Source organism: Anolis sagrei, chromosome 3 (genome assembly GCF_037176765.1).
Source record: "Anolis sagrei isolate rAnoSag1 chromosome 3, rAnoSag1.mat, whole genome shotgun sequence".
Taxonomy (NCBI): domain Eukaryota; kingdom Metazoa; phylum Chordata; class Lepidosauria; order Squamata; family Dactyloidae; genus Anolis; species Anolis sagrei.
This window is the reverse complement of record NC_090023.1, coordinates 216,777,378-216,795,963: the sequence shown is the minus strand read 5'-3', so window position 1 is coordinate 216,795,963 and position 18,586 is coordinate 216,777,378. Positions and strand designations below refer to the sequence as shown.

At 39.8% G+C, this 18,586-nt stretch overlaps 1 protein-coding gene across 4 annotated transcripts in view; it reads left to right on the top strand.

The window, feature by feature from the left end:
• KCNIP2 (potassium voltage-gated channel interacting protein 2) overlaps nt 1-18,586 on the top strand; it is a 151,417-nt gene that overhangs the window by 121,573 nt on the left and 11,258 nt on the right. For 3 of the 4 annotated variants that reach the window (XM_060768252.2, XM_060768251.2, XM_060768250.2), the window contains exons 2-3: nt 16,944-17,068; nt 18,126-18,195. In XM_060768252.2, coding sequence (XP_060624235.1) covers nt 16,944-17,068; nt 18,126-18,195 — 195 coding nt within the window. Of the gene's footprint in view, nt 1-13,580; nt 13,680-16,943; nt 17,069-18,125; nt 18,196-18,586 lie in introns of all 4 variants that reach the window. The other variant, XM_060768253.2, reaches the window with a different exon arrangement.

Sequence of the window (18,586 nt, the reverse complement as noted above, 5' to 3'; positions counted from 1 at the left end):
GGAAGATGTGAATGTTTCATTTGGCCACCTTGATTAGCTTTGAATGGCCTTGCAGCTTCAAAACCTGGTTGCTTCCTGCTTGCAGGGAATGATACATGTCAGCTTCCTTCCCCCATGCAGGAGGCAGTCAGTGAAGCTATCACAAAGAATAGAAACAAAACAGAAACCAACGAATAATTCAAAACGAACAATTTAAAATAAACCAGTATAACAACCTTAAGTGTCATTACCCTTAAAATAGCATTTAAAACTCACAATTTTAAGTTTAAAATTCACTGTTGTAAGGAGGTGAGACTTCTTTACCTCTAACATATGGTGCTGCCAGTTTTCCTAAAGGGAATTGTGGGAATATCTTCCTGTGAAATGTGTATGTAATTGATTAGTTTTGTCTTAGAAAGCAATTTTGTCAATCCCCCTTCCTCATCCTTCTATATTAGGAGTATTTCTGATACCCAGTGCTCGGATAATTATAGAGCTTGGGATTTATTTATTTATTTATTTATTTATTTTACAATAACACCGATCATGTTGGCTGGAGAATTTGAACTGCCATCCAAATAATAGCTTTTAGAAACTCTGGAGCAAATCCCATCAATAGATCTGAAGTTGCTGTATAGCAGCACACGTTTGCAATCCTAGTTGTTCAATAGTAGTGAAAGAAAAAGTTTAATCCAACCTCAGCTAAGATGCTCTGACAAAGAAAGCTTGATGGGCAAATGCAGATTCTTTAGGATTCTAGTCTTCTTAATACAACTATGCATAAGTGCATCATAAGTTATGAGAGCCAGCAGGTGTAGAGCAGGCATGGGCAAACTTCGACCCATGAGGTGTGTTGGACTTCCAACTCCTACAATTCCTAACAGCCTCAGGCCCTTTCCTCCCTCAGCCGCTTAAACTAAGTCCTTTATGAAGACTATAAGCTTGTGCAGGATGTGTTTGAGTTCCAACAATGACAACCCCCAACCCCCTATATTGGCAGAAATCAGTGATTATCCAGGAAGAATCCCATGTCACCATGGCTAGAGTTACTAGAGTCAAGTGTGACAATAGAAGCCAACATAGGCCCCTTCTACACTGCCATATAACATCCAGATTATCTGCTTTGAACTGGATTATATGGCAGTGTAGACTCATATAACCCAGTTCAAAACAGGTAATCTGGATTTCCTGCTTTGATAATCTGGATTATCCAATTTTATAATCTGGATTATCTGATTTTATAATTATATGGCAGTGTAGAAGTATGCTGACTGTGGGGGCTTCTAGATGGTCTTGTGGTTCCTTTGCAAGAGTTTATTAAAATACCTCCTACTGGACACCACTATTCTTAAATACCTGACACCATAGCAGTGTGTAGTTTAAACTTCTAACATTTCCAAGTCCTGAACATTTATAGTATAATTTAAAGCGGCTCTTCTTTTTTACTATGACATAATACAAATCTGCACACTTGATCACAGAGTCACCAGAATTGGAACCAAAAAAGGCTTTGAATCTGATCCTCAACTCCTTTTGTGTGACCTATCACATTACTTTGTTATAGGGTTTTATTCCACTTTAACCGCCATGTCAACCATTTATGGAATCCTGGGATTTGCTGTTTGGGATAGGGCATTTAGGATTCTCAGCCAGAGCACTCTTTGCTGTTTGGGATAGGGCATTTAGGATTCTCAGCCAGAGCACTCTTTGCCTCACTAAACTACAAATGCCAGACTTCCACATGGTGTTGCAATGGCAGTTAAAATAGAATATCACACTTCAACAGTGTAGTGTGATAGGGCACAAACACTTCAAATACTCATCTACCTATTTATAGTTAGGTTGATATTCCAAACATATTCATGCAGGCAATCACAAATGTTTCCTTTTGGGGTAGAACTTTGTGTGAAACTATTTTTTAAAGAATTGTATGTGCTATTACTCAGAATTATGTTTTGATTAAATCTTACGCAAAAATCTTCAATGTTAACCAGAATGAAGCTAATACATTTCCAGTAATATACCAGTAAATGTATATTAGAAACTTTATACACTCTTGCAGTTATATCATCAGAAACTTTATACACTTCTATTTTTTTCTGAGTACTGCCCACTCCCAGTGAATTTTGTTCCTCATCCATTTTCTAACGATGTAGAATGTCCCATGAGAACAGCATAAGAGCCTTGAGTGGTCAGAAGAAACTAGACAAGGTTTCAATTAGATCAACCCACAGATCTACAGAGTGGCACCATGTTTTGCACAATGGTCAAACAGAGGCCAAGAAGAGGGACATGAGGTCAATTGTTGTCTCCTACTGTTGTTCTCTATTGAATCTCAAGGCTTGATCTCTTTTCTCCAGTTCTCAAGATAAAGAGAAATCTCAACTTGAGAACACTACCTTGAAAGATATGTGTACGTAAACACACACACACACACACACACACAGAGAGAGAGAGACTGTAATGAACTATGCTTTTGATCTGAATGCTGTATATTGCTTAATATATCATTCTTAATGTCATCACCAGATTACATCCCAAGTGGTTATTCTTAGGTCTCTGGAGGGGGGGGGGGGGTTGGCCTGATACAGTCCTGACTTGCCAGAACCTGATATCCAACCTCTGATTCAGATACTAGTAGAAGTATATAATAATGACTAGTAACTATTGTAAGTAGTAGCCCTCAACTATCTATTACATATGACTATTACCATAAAGGATAGAGATGATATGGCCTTCTAGGTGGGTTTTTGAGGATGATGTCATGTGCCTATACCCCATTTAGAAATGGGAGATTAACAAATGCTCTGAGTTCAAGCTAAGAGGCATTAACAACAAGGAATAACACCAGAGAAGTTGATAGTCCGTTCCGAGTTCCAAAGCCAATTCCAATAGGAGTCCAGAGTCAATGGTTTATCCAGAAATCCGAATGCCAGAGTCCAAAGAGATAGTCTAGAGATCACTAACAGCATGAGGTCATGGCTCCAAAGGCTGACGTTGCTGCTAGCAACAAGGTACCACACATGAGCATCTTATATGCTAGCTTCTCAGGTGTTGCCTATTGAAAGCTTGTTTCTCTGTGAACTTAAATGACCTGTGACATTAAACCTTCCTCCTTTGCAGGTCCAAATGAGCTGGGGCACTTTACCTTTCCTCTGCTTGCTCAGATGAGCTTGCTTGTACTTGCTCTGCAGGCTGAGAAGTGGTAGCTTCCTCCATAGGTTCTTCTTCCAAGCTTGGCTGAGGAAGCTGCTGTGCTTCCGTTCAAATGTTGGCCCTTCCAACAGCATCTCCGCATCTTCCCTGTCAGAGCTATCAAAGACAGGTGGGTTGATTAGGGATTATGTTTCAAAACCACAATTTCCTATCCATAGCTTATGCAGACACCCTATTCTCCATGCTTTCCCACCCATCAAGCACAATGTTATTGGGACTGCTTAGAAAATAGCAAGAATTAATTTCCCCCACTATCTGCCATACCGAAAATGACTCTCTTGTCCCTGGCATCCAGAACTACCTACACCTCCTTCAATGTGTTATTTCTGACCACAAGAGTGCTCTCAGGTATTGCTGCATCATGCCAGCTGGTGAAATGAAATCCCCTAATGGCTTGGAGACATTAATGGATATGGCCTTGCCATCAGCTCCACCGCAATCAATCCTTTTCATCACTGTGGTGATGCCAAGGAATAGGCTGGCTTTGTCTGGCTTCTCTCCAGCACAGGAAAAGGGCAGAGTGAGGAAGGTAGAAGATGCTGAATCATGAGGCTGTGTTACAACAGCAATAAAGGAACTAGCCTGCGAAAATACCTTGCGATGTGCGGTCTTCTCATAAACTCCCTTGGTAGATCAGTGGATTCTGGGGTATCTGATCTCTACCAAGCATATGGTTGCAAAGATAACAAAGCCTTAAAACACATCTGAAATCCCTCAGACATCAGCAACACATTAGAAAGGACAGCTCTCTTTTTGTGGTCCTAGTATGGAGATAACAGAGCAGTAAATGGATCTTTTTAGAAACAATGTGATACACTATCCCAATGTTCACATTAGTTTGTGAACAGCCCCTCAAGGTAGCAACTGACCTAACATGGCAAAAATAAATCATTTTGCAGAAGACAACGTAAGTATTACTGTAATACATTGGGAAAGTAGTAAAAAACTAACAAAATGAATTTTCACCAGGGGAATATAAAGTACTACATATAGGTAGGCAAAATCATATGCATAAATGTATGATGGGTGACACTCTGGTTTGACAAAACTGGGGGTAAAATGGATTTGATAGCTTAGTGCAGCCAAGGGCAAACTTGGGCCCTGCAGGTGTTTTGGACTTCAACTTCCAGAATTCCTAACAGCCTCAGGCCCTTCTTTTGCCCCCTTCAGCCGCTTAAGCGGCTGAAGGGGGGAAAGGAAGGGCCTGAGGCTGTTAGGAATTCTGGGAGTTAAAGTCCAAAACACCTGTAGGGCCCAAGTTTGCCCATGCCTGACTTAGTGGATTGCAAGCTAAATATGCACCAGCAGTTTTGTATGTTTAGCTCAGAGAAAAGAAGATACAAAATGTGATACAATATCCATGTGGAAGATATTGCAAACTTATTTTCTGCTGCAACAGAGGATAGAACACGAATCATTTGATTCAAATTTCACAAGAAATTTTTCAAGACATTTAAAAGTATATTTCAACTATACATTAAGAATGATTCCTTGACAGCAAGAGTTGTTCAACGGTGGGATAGACTATTTCAGAAAGAAGTGGCCCCTGGTTTTTTAAAAGACGTTTACACAGAGGTTAGATGGCCACCCATGCATGCAGCCCACATCCCTTTAGTTTTCTTAAAACAAGCTACTGCATGGGCATTTTTTACTTTGGAAGAGATGCTGGGATTTTAAAAAATAAGTTATGTTAATATTAGCTGCTTTGAGTCCCCTTTGGAGGAAAAAAAGAGTATAAATAAATATAATAATAATATTCATACAAGTGAGATCTGAAAATCTGAGAGGGAGAATTGGTGCCACTTGATTCTGGTACACATATATGAAAATATATGTACATGAGTAATCCACATGAACACAAGGAATCTACTCCTGCTGCTTTTCCCCTAGTCTATTTATAACTGTATTTTCTGATAGCATTGCTGTGTGTGAATTGAAGCTATTTCAATAATAAGAGCTACGGGGTACACTGTATAATTAAACACCCTGCTAATAATTTCAAAGTTCATAAAAGAGGTAAACTGCTGCAATCAACTGAGGATACAGCTGGTGAGAAACAGCATCCCAATGTATTCATTACAGGGAATTTGATCAGTTATTCCTTGCTATAAGAACAGGAGGACTAAAACAAGCACATCCTGTATTAGAGCAGCTTACTCCAAACACCAGCATGTATTGTACTACAGCTTCCATAATTTCAAGTCAACTTTTATAAACAAGACAATTGTTAAAACTCCACAGGAAGGCCGTTTTTCTCTCTGTGTTACCTGACTTACCTTTCAACTCCTCTCCCCTCACAAAATAACTGCATGGAAAGAAAATAGCATTATTTGCATTGCAGGTGTATTGTGGAAAGCATGCCATAGTTTGACACTGTGTTGAGATAAGGCAGGAATAGCATGAATTTGTTGAAGGCCAGTTTTGCTCATAAGAACTGCTGAAAAGCGATGTGAACTCTCTCCTGGGTAGCTGAGAGGAGAATGTAATCATACAAAAAGGTTGACTTTAGTGAAATCCCCCCAAAAAGTTTGTTTATGAATAGCAGGCTTTCTGCTTCACAGATTCATACATGCTGAATGGTTTATATTTTCAGTGGTGGAAGCATGCAAATAAAAATTTGAGTGGATTTTCCTCACATTAAATTAATACGTTGGATCCTCTTGTGTGGATTCTGATGTGATGGTTGCTCAGCTGAGAGTGAAGTCTTGTCCATGTTCAATTTTCCTGACTATAAAGGACAGTAGTTGTCTCGTTAATGGAACAATAGACAGGGGTTTTCGCCAACTGTTTCTCTGACCATCTGCCAGTGGCTTCTCAGATTCATAGGCAGGAGAATATTTCTCCCATGTTCAAATGGAGCATGGGTTTTTTCATACTCTGAAAGATAACAGCTAGCATCCAACAACAACAACAAGGTTCCCAACCCCTGCTTTATAGCATCAGTTTCAAACTCTGTCCTAATGAATTCTGGGATTTCTTAATGAAAAGATAAGTGGCAGCAATCATTCCTAAAAGAAGGTTTATTCTAAATTTATTTTAATGATCGGTTGAAATGCATAACCACCATAGGGGTGGTTATAAATTGCATGCCTTCTTTGTAAGTAATAGTGAGGCCAAGTAGAGAAGCCAAGTAGATCTAATTTATGATCCATATTCAGTACCAATGAAGCCAAGTAGATCTAATTTATGATCCCACACTTGAACAAAATCCAGAATCTTCTACTTTGCATTGCAGTTCCATGGGGAAGGGCTTCCATGTAGGTAGGAAGGTAGGATATCCTTGTTGTAGATAAGACCAACTGTTTGCAAGAGACACATTAAATCCTCTAATCTGTTACCAGTTTCTTCTTTGTAAAGAAGTGATAGGTGTATGGGCCCTATTCATGTTTTATGATAGTGTTAAAGGATTTCCTATGTAATTCATCCATATCTTAGTGCATTCATAATATACAGTGAGGTGGCTTGAAGACATAGTAACCAATATTACAATGGGGAAATGTACCCATTGCTTGGGAAAATATCATTTACAGACACCACAAGTCTACTCCTTGGCTGTGAAAACAGAGAATGCTGAAAAATGTGCATCACATACATCCGCTTTCTCTGTTTGGTCATGATGCCTTCAGAGGCCATGTATTGTTGTCCAATCAGCCTGAAAGACAATATGTGCAGTTGGTGGAGATACTACAAGAGAGGAATATCCTGAAGCGGGGTACATTTAAGAGGTAGCAAGCTGTCTTCTCCCCATTGCATCTCTAAATATACTTTGCTTCTACTTGTATCCTATATGACTTGCCATCTCCACATACAGTGGTGCCCACAAAGATTATGTTATCTTCTTCTCCAACATCTAGCTTTCTTGTGTGTGCTATTTATATCCTGCCATGCCAATCATTCTCTCTTCACAACCTTGGCATCATCATGGCCCAGCAAGGAGGAATGTAGTGTCCCCTAGCAGCTTGATAAGGCAGGGTATACTTGAATCATTGCAATTCTGGCATGGCAGGGACTGATGGTATTACATCCTTGAAACTCACCGTTCTTTTGAGCCCTGACTCTTTTGCTATCCAGAAACCCACAGACAATGCTGACTCATAGGTAGCCCAGAAGCTGCTCCCCTTTTGAGCAGTTTTAACTGGATGGGAGATTTGGGGAGGATGAAATAGCTGGCTGTATTGATTATGGCTGCTGAAGTGCTGGCATCAATAATTCAGAAGAACAATTGGCAGGAAATGGAGGCCTCAGTGCTGTATGGGGGGGGGGGGGAGGATATGACAGCTTGAGGTTTGGGGTGGTGAAGGAGGAGATAAGATAAAAGGCTCACCAGGGGACATTCATATACAATGAAGTCTGGGAGGGATACTAGGCAAGAGCACAGACTGAAATCGACAAGCTGATTACCCACCCTGGGATGGATGGGCTCAGCCAGCCGTGAATCCCCAGTGCTGGCAGTGGGGTGGCAATGTGCACTAAAGTGTGAGAGACAACCTCTAATCAGAGGCTAAATCCCCTGAAGATATCATTCATCTGGAGTGAGCTGATAAGGAGGCAGTTCATTGTCTTTCTCTGCCTTGTCCTTATGGCACGAGATACAGCCCATGTGTTCTCAAAGAAGCCTTATCCACTATAAGCATAGCAGAAGCATAGTAAGCTGCCCTGTACTGAGCCAGCTCATGGATCTATCCAGCTCAGTAGAGTATGCCCTTCACCTTTGTGGGGGTTGCAGTGCAGTGCCTCCATGAAAGCAGAAAAACTGAGTAAAAACTGAGGAAAGGAATCCAGGAATCTCTAGGTCACTCACTGTGTCACTCACTTTGGTCAGCTATGGTCAACTTTTGCTGGAAATTCTTCTGAGATTGAAATCTAGACCTATTGGGTTTTCACTTGGTCACCACTTGTTTTTTCTTGTTGTCATAAACAGCTGCAGGAAATAGTAATAGGATGCCATTTGATCTACTGGTTGCCATATAGGCCCAATGCCACTGGACTCTTACAACAATTGACAAGGTTGTGGATTTTTGGGGATGGGATTGTCAGCATGGTGTAGTCATTGCAATATTGGACTTTGGTGACCATGTATAAATATGTGAGGGGCCATCATAAGAAGGAGGGAGTAAGCTTGTTTTCTGCTACCCTGGAGACTAGGGTGCGGAACAATGGTTTCAAGCTACAGGAAAGGAGATTCCACCTGAACATGAGGAAGAGCTTCCTAACTGTGAGAGCTGTTCAGCAGTAAATGCCTAAACATCTCATACATTAAAAAGAAATCTATAGTTATAGCTGTGTGCCTTCATGTCATTTTCAACGTTTTATTTATTTTGTGTTAAAAGCATTGCATAACAAGTAAGTTTAAAACTGATAAAATAAAGCAGCTAAATAGTTTTATACCAAAATGGGAAACAGTAACTACATTTTCTGTAGCTTTAAACAGTTCTTCCTCTGTGCGTGAGGCAGTGCATTGTGGGCAAGCATACAGATGCTGAGTTGTTTGTTCTGCTCCACAGTCGCACAAGGTGGAAGATTCTTCTCAGGAGTGCCATTTAGCCAGGTTGTCTTTTGATCTGCCCACTCTGCTTCCGAGTCTATTAAGGGACTTCCAAGTTGCCCATTCTTGGTTTGTCCCTGGAGACAGACCCTCATGGGGGCCATCCAGTTGGAATTGCTTGGTTTTGTTGCCCACAGGGATACTCTTGCTGTTGCTGGGGGAACATTAAGAGGAGTGGTAGTTCTCATGAAACCTTTCCTTGATTTAAGTGTACTGGGAGGAGGCTGATAGTCATACAGTGGATGGCTTTCACAGTGTTTAACCTTATTTCTCTCTCAATTGGCAACAATTTCCCATCACATATCAGGGGGGCAATGCCAACTAGCTTATAGAGTCTATCAACAGGTATAGACTGAAGACATCCTGTGATTTTTCTACATGTCTCATTCAGTGCTATATTCACATGCTTTGCTTGGGCAGATTTATGCCAGACAGGGCAGGCATACTCAGCAGTTGAGTAAGACAAGGCCAAGGCTGATGATCTTATACATTTTGGGTCTGCACCCCATGTGCTATTAATAAGTTTCCGCAGGATGTTACTGCGTGCAGCTACTTTGTGCTTGGTGTTCGTACAGTGTTGTCTAAATTTTCAACCTATGATTACCTAGTTTTCGTGGCAGGATTTGTTCAGAATTAATTTCTGAGCTCTGTCCAACTATTAGTCCCAATTAGAGCATTGAATTAGTGGGATATACATAGTCTTAATTTGACAATTATTTATTCAGTGTACTTGAGTTGAGACTAGCAATTGGACTTCACCTTTATATACATCTTAGTAGATTTTGAATATCTTTTCATCATGATCATGATGAAGGTGTTTTTTTGGAATCCTCTGTCCAAGGAATACAGTCAAGCCTCATTCCTGACAAACTGGGAGACAGTTAGGCAAAATTATGCCTTTTACCCTGATTTTCCTCTTATTGGGATCAGCAAAATGTATTTTCTCTAATTTTGAAATGGAAAAAAAACTAGGAAAAGGGAATAATTGAATCTGAGAAATGTGAGCTGACACATTTCTCTGGGTTTGCTTTCCTTTGATATTTTATTTACTTAATATACTTTGAAAAGCTATTTTTATTTTCAGAAAGATGCATTTGTAAAGCTTAAAATATAGCCATTTAACATTAGAACAATCCAATATTAACAAAATGTTGCATATCAAAAAGCAATAAACAAAATGAAAGCATCAATAAAATTAGTGTTAAAATATAATACCCTAAAAGCATGAGAGAACAAAATTGTCTCCAGCAGGAACCAGAAAAATAATAAATTCAGTGTCATGTGAGTACCAATAATAAACTCAGTGTCATATGAGTACCAATCAATAACCTGGGTGCCAAATTCTGAAGTTTTGGATAGTCTTCAAAGGCAGCTCATGGCAAAGTAGTAGTCATTAAATCTCATTATTGTGGGATCATGATTATCACTTATCACCATGCAGATTATAGAGTTCAAGAAATGCTTTATCCTTCCTGATTCGAGTCTCCCATGTATGTATTTCAGAAAATGAAGAATTTTCCACTTTTAATCATTTAGTTTTGCTTTTTGCTGGTTTAGATGAGTCATTCGTCTATATTTCAGTCTCCTTTCCCAAATGTGAATTATGTGCTCTATTTGGATAGCTGCACACCTCAGAGAGGTGTTATTAGCAGAATTAACCTGTGCCTTATCAAACAAGGGTACCTTCCAGACCAGTCGTTCTCAACCTGTGGGTCCCCAGATGTTTTGGTCTTCAACACCCAGGAATCCTAACAGCTGGTAAACTGGCTGAGATTTCTGGGAGTTGTAGACTAAAACACCTGGGGACCCACAGGTTGAGAACTACTGTTTTAGACTATTGTACCATGCACTAGAAAGTCAAATGAGACTGGGAGATAAAATGGAGTAGAAGGCTGCATGCTACATTGTTGTTAATAATGTTTTTAAATGGATATTTTATATTTTAATGTTTAACCAATGTTTAATTTATGTTATATTGTTTTTGTTTGTATGTGTTGGCATCTAATTTTTGCTGGTTGTAAGCCACACTGAGTAAACCCCCACCCCCACCCCAGGGGTTGAGAAGGACGGGATACAAATGTTTGAAATAAATAAATAAATAAATAATACTATCATAATCTAAAAGGAACTAAAGCCAAAAAGTTTGAAATGTTACTTTCCTGGAAAAAAATTCAAAATTTCCCAGTGGACATTCTTCTTGGGGGCTATTAGGATCTGTAGTCAATTCCCCCCCCCCCCCCAAAAAAATTGTATCAAAAGTCTAGCACAAATGATTGGACAGGAACAATGGTTACAGAAGGATCAAGCTTCAAGAACACTAAAGTTCACAGAACCTAAAGCTGTGGTTCTTGTTAGAACTCAAGAGTCATCAGATGTATATATATCTTCCAGGATCAGGAAGACCAATGAGGTGTGAAGTGGAAAGCAGAGGAAAGAGTGAAGTTGACCACTGTCCAAAATAGCAAAGAGAATGTACATCTTCTGTTCCTTGTTTGTTTGAATCTGTTTTACTACCAAGAGAAATGGCTACCCAAATTCAAGAATAGCATTCTGGTTAAGGAACTAAACAGTAACTGTGAGCAATGGGCTATCTGTGCGTGTGATGGATCTGGCTTGTTTTTTTATTCAGCACATTGGCTGTGGAGCAAGTTGACTGTGATAAAGTTCTATTTTCTCCCAGGATGATTTAGTATTATTTACTGTGTGTTTAGAGGCTATTTTCTACAAAACAGGATCATAAATCTGTATAGCGGGTGGCCTACAGGAGTGAATGCTGCTACTTCTCCCTCGCCCCAACCCCAGTGTGTTCATGAAATGGTGTGGATCAAGTGTATACTTTCTATTTTATGCAGAGATCATCGGTCCTACCCCTTTGACAGAAATTGACCAGTTTGATGTGTTCACTGCACCGTATGAGATTCAATAGTATGCATAAAGATGTGTAGGAATGGCTAGATCTTAAATCAAGTCTTTCAAGTACAATTATAATATATTGCACTATCCAAAGCCAGGAGAGCAAAAACCAAACTTCCCCAAATCGTATACCCCTTTGAAACTGCATGTACGTTGCTTTTGTTCAAATCCACTGCTATAGAGTTGTTTTCAAAGTGTAAGCCTCCAGATAGTGTTGGAATGCCACTCCCAGCATTTCTCACTGTAGATTATGCCAAAGTGGGGTTGTTGGGAGGTCCATTCCAAGGACATGTCAGGGAGTTGCACTTTAACCATCCCTATGTCATGGAATCATTTTGGGTAGAGTTCTGTTCCATTGTGGAAATATGTTTGCCCATGGTTTTTGTCTTGTGCACATGCCCTGAACTGTCTGGCCATGTGAGTCATACTGTCTCTCACGTTTTTCATACTATTTGTCCCTTTAGATGTTCCTGCTTATTACCTGTCTGTCTTTGCTTGAATCACCTTTGTAGTAATATGTTAAGGCTGAGACATGCATGTGCATGGACACCTGTATGCAGTGATTCACCAGTTAAGTGACAGTAGCATCAAAACTGGCAAGATGTAACAGAAAGTACTCTAACAATTGGGCTCTAAATTTCATTGTGGAGCAGAAAGTGTGGGTCGGACTCCACTATGCTCTCCACAGGATCTATCATGATCTAGCAACAACAAAGCTAGCAGGAATGCTATGCAAAAACCAGTATCTTGACTCTTAATGTATTGGCATGGGGTTCATGACATGAGGGTTTCAAACTACCTCAAGACAGTTCTGGACATATGGGCTTCTTGGGTAATCATGGATGTAGGTCAGTTTCATGAATACAATACAACCTCTGTATCTGCAGAGGATACATCAGGCATGGGCAAACTTCGGCCCTCCAGGTGTTTTGGACTTCAACTTCCACAATTCCTAACAGCCAGTAGCTGTTAGGAATTGTGGGAGTTGAAGTCCAAAACACCTGGAGGGCCGAAGTCTGCCCATGCCTGGGATACATTCTCATATTTTGTTGTTAATAGCATTCCTTTTGAAATGAAAGACTTCCAGCCCAAGAATTCCATATAATCATGTGGAGGACCTAGCAAATGCCATTTGGTTGAATTTAAATAAATGAAGCTGCAGATTCGGTGATCGTACTATACTTACTTAACTTAAATTTTTACATTTTTAAATTTTAAATATTTTAGGCACTTCTCAGTCATCTACCAATATAAATGAATTAACCATTTTACAATTATTGTGAATTTTGCCACTTGCATTCCACAGCCTCACCCAATTTGGGTTAAAAGAAACCATTGGAGCCCAGTACACATTTTCCCAACCCTACCTCTGTTCTTTGCAAAGCCACAGAGATGAAGATCTCTAGTGAAGAACTATGAAATACAGGGGGAGGAATGAATTTTTTTTGTATAATCAAAAATCCCCTAACATAATTTCACCTCAATGGCCCACCAGACAGCCACACTCAATATCCAAATATGTACTCAGCTAAAGTGCATTTTATTGAGGAAATGGAAAAAACATTCGGTTATTTTGGATTGATAAAAGCACTTAGCTATTGCATTTATGCTCTAAAAGTGTTCCCAAAGAGGCTTTATAACAATTAAAAACACACAACACTTAGAACCCTTGCCATGTAGTTTCCTGCATGCCTTTGGCCTGATGAAAGTTGAGTGGGACCTCTAATTTAACAGTTTGGGTCACCACTGCTAGAAACGTGATCATTGCATGGGTTCTTTTTTATTTCTTGCTGCAGTGTGGCCATGCATGCCTCTGCCTTCTCATCTGTATCATGGTTGTGTCTGGCAGCTAGGGAGTGGGGTGGGGCAGGACTGGAAACATCATAATGTTAACTTCTTCCGGTTGGCAATTGTCCTTTCTCTGCAGGCAACCCACCTGGCCATGCTAAAAAAGCCCTGAAGCAGCGGTTCCTCAAGCTGCTGTCCTGCTGTCGCCAGCCCAAATCCATCCCCTCAGTCAGCGAAAGCAAGTGACCCTTTCTGGCTCTCTATGTGTCTTCTCTGTGCTGTTGTATCATGAGGGCCAGGACTGTGATAGACAACTTTTTCTCAATACAAATCTGAGCTTAAAAATGAAATAAAAATAAATCAGGAGTGTGTGAATGCAGACAAAGAAAATAAGGAGTGGGTCAGAGTAAAGTTGTAGACTAACTCAGCAGTCGGCAACCTTTAGAGCAGTGGTTCTCAAACTGTGGGTCCCCAGATGTTTTGGCCTTCAACTCCCAGAAATCCTAACAGCTGGTAAACTGGCTGAGATTTCTGGGAGTTGTAGGCCAAAACAACTGGGGACCCACAGGTTGAGAACCACTGCTTTAGAGGGTGGGGGCCACATTATTTACCCAGGAACTTTTAAAGGGGCACATATCCCACAATAACAAAATATGGTCACCAAAAAACCATGAAACTTCTTCTTTTAATAATATGTTGCTTAAAATGCCATCTTCTGTGGAGGATGTTTGGTGACAAAAATAAATAAATGACTTCTAGGGAACCCTGAGGATCATATGGACTGCTGCTTGCTCACCCCGCTTTTCCTAGTCACCAATTTTACACACTTGCTTTGTAGATCATTGGGGAGTCTAGGAAAACTAGTGAAATACATACTTTTATTCCAAGGAAAACTCTTTAGAATCAATATAAAGAGGAAAAATAGTAAAGTAGGGATGTCCTCCTGAAACTCAGGTCAATCAGTTTTCTGGACTTGAATTTTCCAAATCTTTACATTTGCCTATCTTTTGCTGGGATTGCCAAATGATGACACATTCTTACAAATGTCTCAGGGGACGAGGGCATGCTTTTCCTCACATAGTCAGAGGCCCCAGTTCTAGTAAAAAAAAAGTGGTTTGAGCATTGCTCTACAACTCTGGAGAACCGGGTTCAAATCCCTGCTTAGCCATGAAAAATCACTGGGTGACCTTGGGCAAATTATACACTCCTAGCTTTAGAAAACCCTGTGATGTATTTGCTTTAGGGTTGCCTTAAGCTGAAAATGACTTGAAGGCATACCATCACCACCACAATAAGTAAAATTAATAGTAAGTTAATAATACTCTCCTGCTAGTATTCTGAAGAGATTAGTCTGTTTGTTGGTTGGCCCATCTGTGTCTACACTGCAATGTTGTGCAAAGAAGTTACACTGGGTGCAAAATTCACCTTCCTAATGACATTTGCCTTATTCACGCACACATGCATCAGGCAAAGGGGAGTGTGCTACAACTGAAAAGATTTCCATTGGATTAAACAGTCTTGATGCAATAGCAGTTTCATATCTTTTCAACCCTGCTGAGAAGAAGCGCATCTCTGCATGAGTACATTTGCAAGACTTAAAGTGTGTGTTGAAGAAATAAAATCCACATGAACATTTCCTTCAATGTTTCACCAATGAAAACTAGGACATATGTCACCAATCAATATCAGAGTATGCCAAGATGGCAAAAGTTACTAATCAAGAAGAATATACAAGCTAGGCAAGAATGCCGCAAATTGCTTTAGATGGTTCTATCAGTCTTTGGCTCTACTTGTTTTGCTTATTATTTTAATTAATTCCTTATAGTTTCAGGCCAATATATGAGAACAGTGACAAAGTATGATAAATTTATAATTCAATCGTCTGACAAAATCCAACATCTTTCTTTCACACTGTGACAAACCAGATGCCTCTGGAAAACTCAGACGGAGGAAAAACTGGTTTTCAGTTGTATGCTGTCGTTTTGCACAAAGATTCCACTTAGCTCTAATGACTACTAGGTATTGGTCAGCTCTCTGAATTTCTCAAATCTCTCTTCCAAAGTCCACACCAGTGGCTATCACATACCTGGTAACACTGAAGTGCACAAGTTATAACTACAGGCTGTTGGAAAGTCTCAATTAGAGAAAACCCATTCAATCAATTGTTGGATGGTGAATCAAGGCATAGGTAAATTCCAGTTATTCAAAGGATCTGTTCTATTTAGGACTAGCAATAGAATTCAGGCCACGTGTAGTTACTAAAGGTTCTGGAGAAAGCATCTGATTTCCATGGATTTAAATCTCCTAATATTTCTGTGTCTGTACTTGAGTGTATATGACTAGTGGAGTAGGGTAAAGGTGTGTGTAGGTTTTCACTTAAATCTGTCTCTTTTTATCATTATCTTGGTTGCTTACTCTTTCTCCTTCTTGATTATTGTGAACAGCCCTATTCCTGTGACCATCTAGTAACTAAAATATTTACAGTAGAGTCTCGCTTAACCAACCTTTGCTCATCCAACTTTCAGTATTATCCAGCACAGTCTGCCTCCCACCTAGATTCACCGCTGTTTCAATACATTGCGATGTTTTAGTGCTAAATTTGTAAATACAGTAATTACTACATAACATTACTGTGCATTGAACTGTTTTTTCTGTCAATTTGTTGTAAAACATTATGTTTTGGTGCTTAATTTGTAAAATCATAACGTAATTTGAGGTTTAATAGGCTTTTCCTTAATCTCTTCTTCTTATCCAACATTTTCACTTATCCAACATTTTGCCGGCCCATTTATGTTGGATAAGCGAGACTCTACTGTAATAAAAAGACTGAATGTAGTTTTATATTCAAACATTTGATAATTGGAATTAATCGCCAAGACAGACAGTGCAGTTTTAGCAGAAAATGTATATACAGTTGATCTCTGGGAATCTGAAGCTATTATAACACTTATATGAATCTTTCTCTATCTTTATTTATATAACCATATATTAACAGATATTACTAATGCCCCACACATTTCTAGTCTACTACCTTCTCCAGAGGAGAACTGTTGTAGATTGTCTCACTGACTCAGAAAAGGAGGGAACACATGATATTATCCATTCACTATGAATGGAAGACAGATAAACCACTCCTGGTTTTCTGTTCACATCCAGATTGAGCCTGAATGTAATGTTTATCGCTACCTTCCTACCTTCCTCCAGAAAAAAGTTTAACAGACGTTCAAAAAACAGGACTAGCTTTCTGGTTGCAATTCATGTGAGTTAAAAATTGTTCTACAATGAACATGCATCCCTATATGCTTGCAAGAAACAAAGATAGCAGGTCCAAACTTAGGCCACATGCACTCAATCTATCTGTGTTTACTGCAGTGGTAGCAAATGGTTTCTACAGTTCATTTTAGAGGTAGGAGGAACAGAGCCTTCACTTCAACCAATGGTGGAGGGAACAGCTGATCAAAACTGATTTCCTATACTTCTGAGGCTCTTCCTTTTCTTGCAGACAGTATAGAGGATGAGTTTGAACTCTCCACTGTTTGTCACCGGCCTGAGGGCCTGGACCAGCTACAGGAACAAAGCAAGTTCACCCGGAAGGAGCTGCAGGTCTTGTACCGGGGTTTCAAGAATGTAAGTTGGAAGAAAACAACTCCATGTCCTCTTTGCTGGATTTCATTGGTTCTTCTCTCTCTCTCTCTCTCTCTCTCTCACACACACACACACACACACACACACACACACACAGAGAGAGAGAGAGAGAGAGAGAGAGAGAGAGAGTTCTGAGCAAGGAAGAAACAGTCCTTTCCATGTTTGATTGTGTACATGTATAGCATCTATTCATTCCATGCATTATTTATATTCACCTTTCCCCAGGGTTTTTGGAGAGTCCTATATCACTGGGGGAATGCATCTGTTTAATTCTGAATCTGAAATGTGAAAAAGGTGTTGATGTTCTGAGTCTTACCCCATTATTATATTCAGCACCTTGGATAGATCTATATAAATCCAGATGAATGCTAGGATGGTATCAAACCTCAATACACACAACCGTTGGGGCCTTTTCTATTTATTATTTGCCCTGTTGGCATCTCAGGAATATTAGCTATTGTGTTATCCTCATTTGTGTCTAAAGAGATTGCTACCAACAAGTCTTGGCCAGTGACTGAACTCTGGAAGCTTCTTGCTTTCCTTAGTGCTAAAAGAAGTGCCTTCCTTTTTATTCCAGAGATCCTTCTTGATTCTTCTATCTCACTCTCAAATGCCTCATTTGAATCTTTAAACAACAGCATAAACCCCTGTCATTCTCACAAAAGTCTTCTTGGGCAGTTGGCTAGTAGGCATCTCCAAAGTGAATACATTTCACATTGCTGTTAGTCAAACTAAACAGTTCCCCTGTTATCCATTTGTGTTTACACATAAGAGACGAAAGTGGGGATGTATTCTAGGCTTTGGAAGCCATTTATCTTATAAACATATGTGCACACAAATATTACTCATACATCTGTACTGTAACCGTTCTCCTAGTGCTATCCAAGTTTTTATGGTTTTCTGCTTTCTGCCAAATGCATGACTTGGGAATTGGCTCCTCTAAGCTTTTATGGACTACACACCACACTGGAGCTATCCTGGGGTATTCTCCAGACTCATTCTTCCAAGTTGAACTTCTCTGCACTTTTCAATTTGACAGGAGTGCCCCAGTGGCATTGTTAATGAAGACAGCTTTAAGCAGATCTACTCACAGTTCTTCCCACAGGGAGGTGAGTACCACTCTCAACAGAGGAGGGTAAATGGTTTGGAAGGACTAGGACAGTTTCCTGGACCCAATGTGGGATATATTCTTGACAGCTGGCACATTTCTTCTTCAGTTGCTTGTAGCTCAACTTGCTTTATAAAGCACAATACCTTGCCCAAAATAAATATCTATACGGAATCCCTGGCTGCATTGGAATATGGTCCTGATGCAGCCTGATTTATAGGGCTTTGTGGAGCTATAGCCAAAACAATAAACTTTTTCTAGTTTTGTATATGTACATCATATGTGTATAGATCAGTGTTTCTCAACCTTCCTAATGCCGTGACCCCTTAATACAGTTCCTTGTGTTGTGATGACCTCCAACCATAACATTATTTTCGTTGCTACTTCATAAA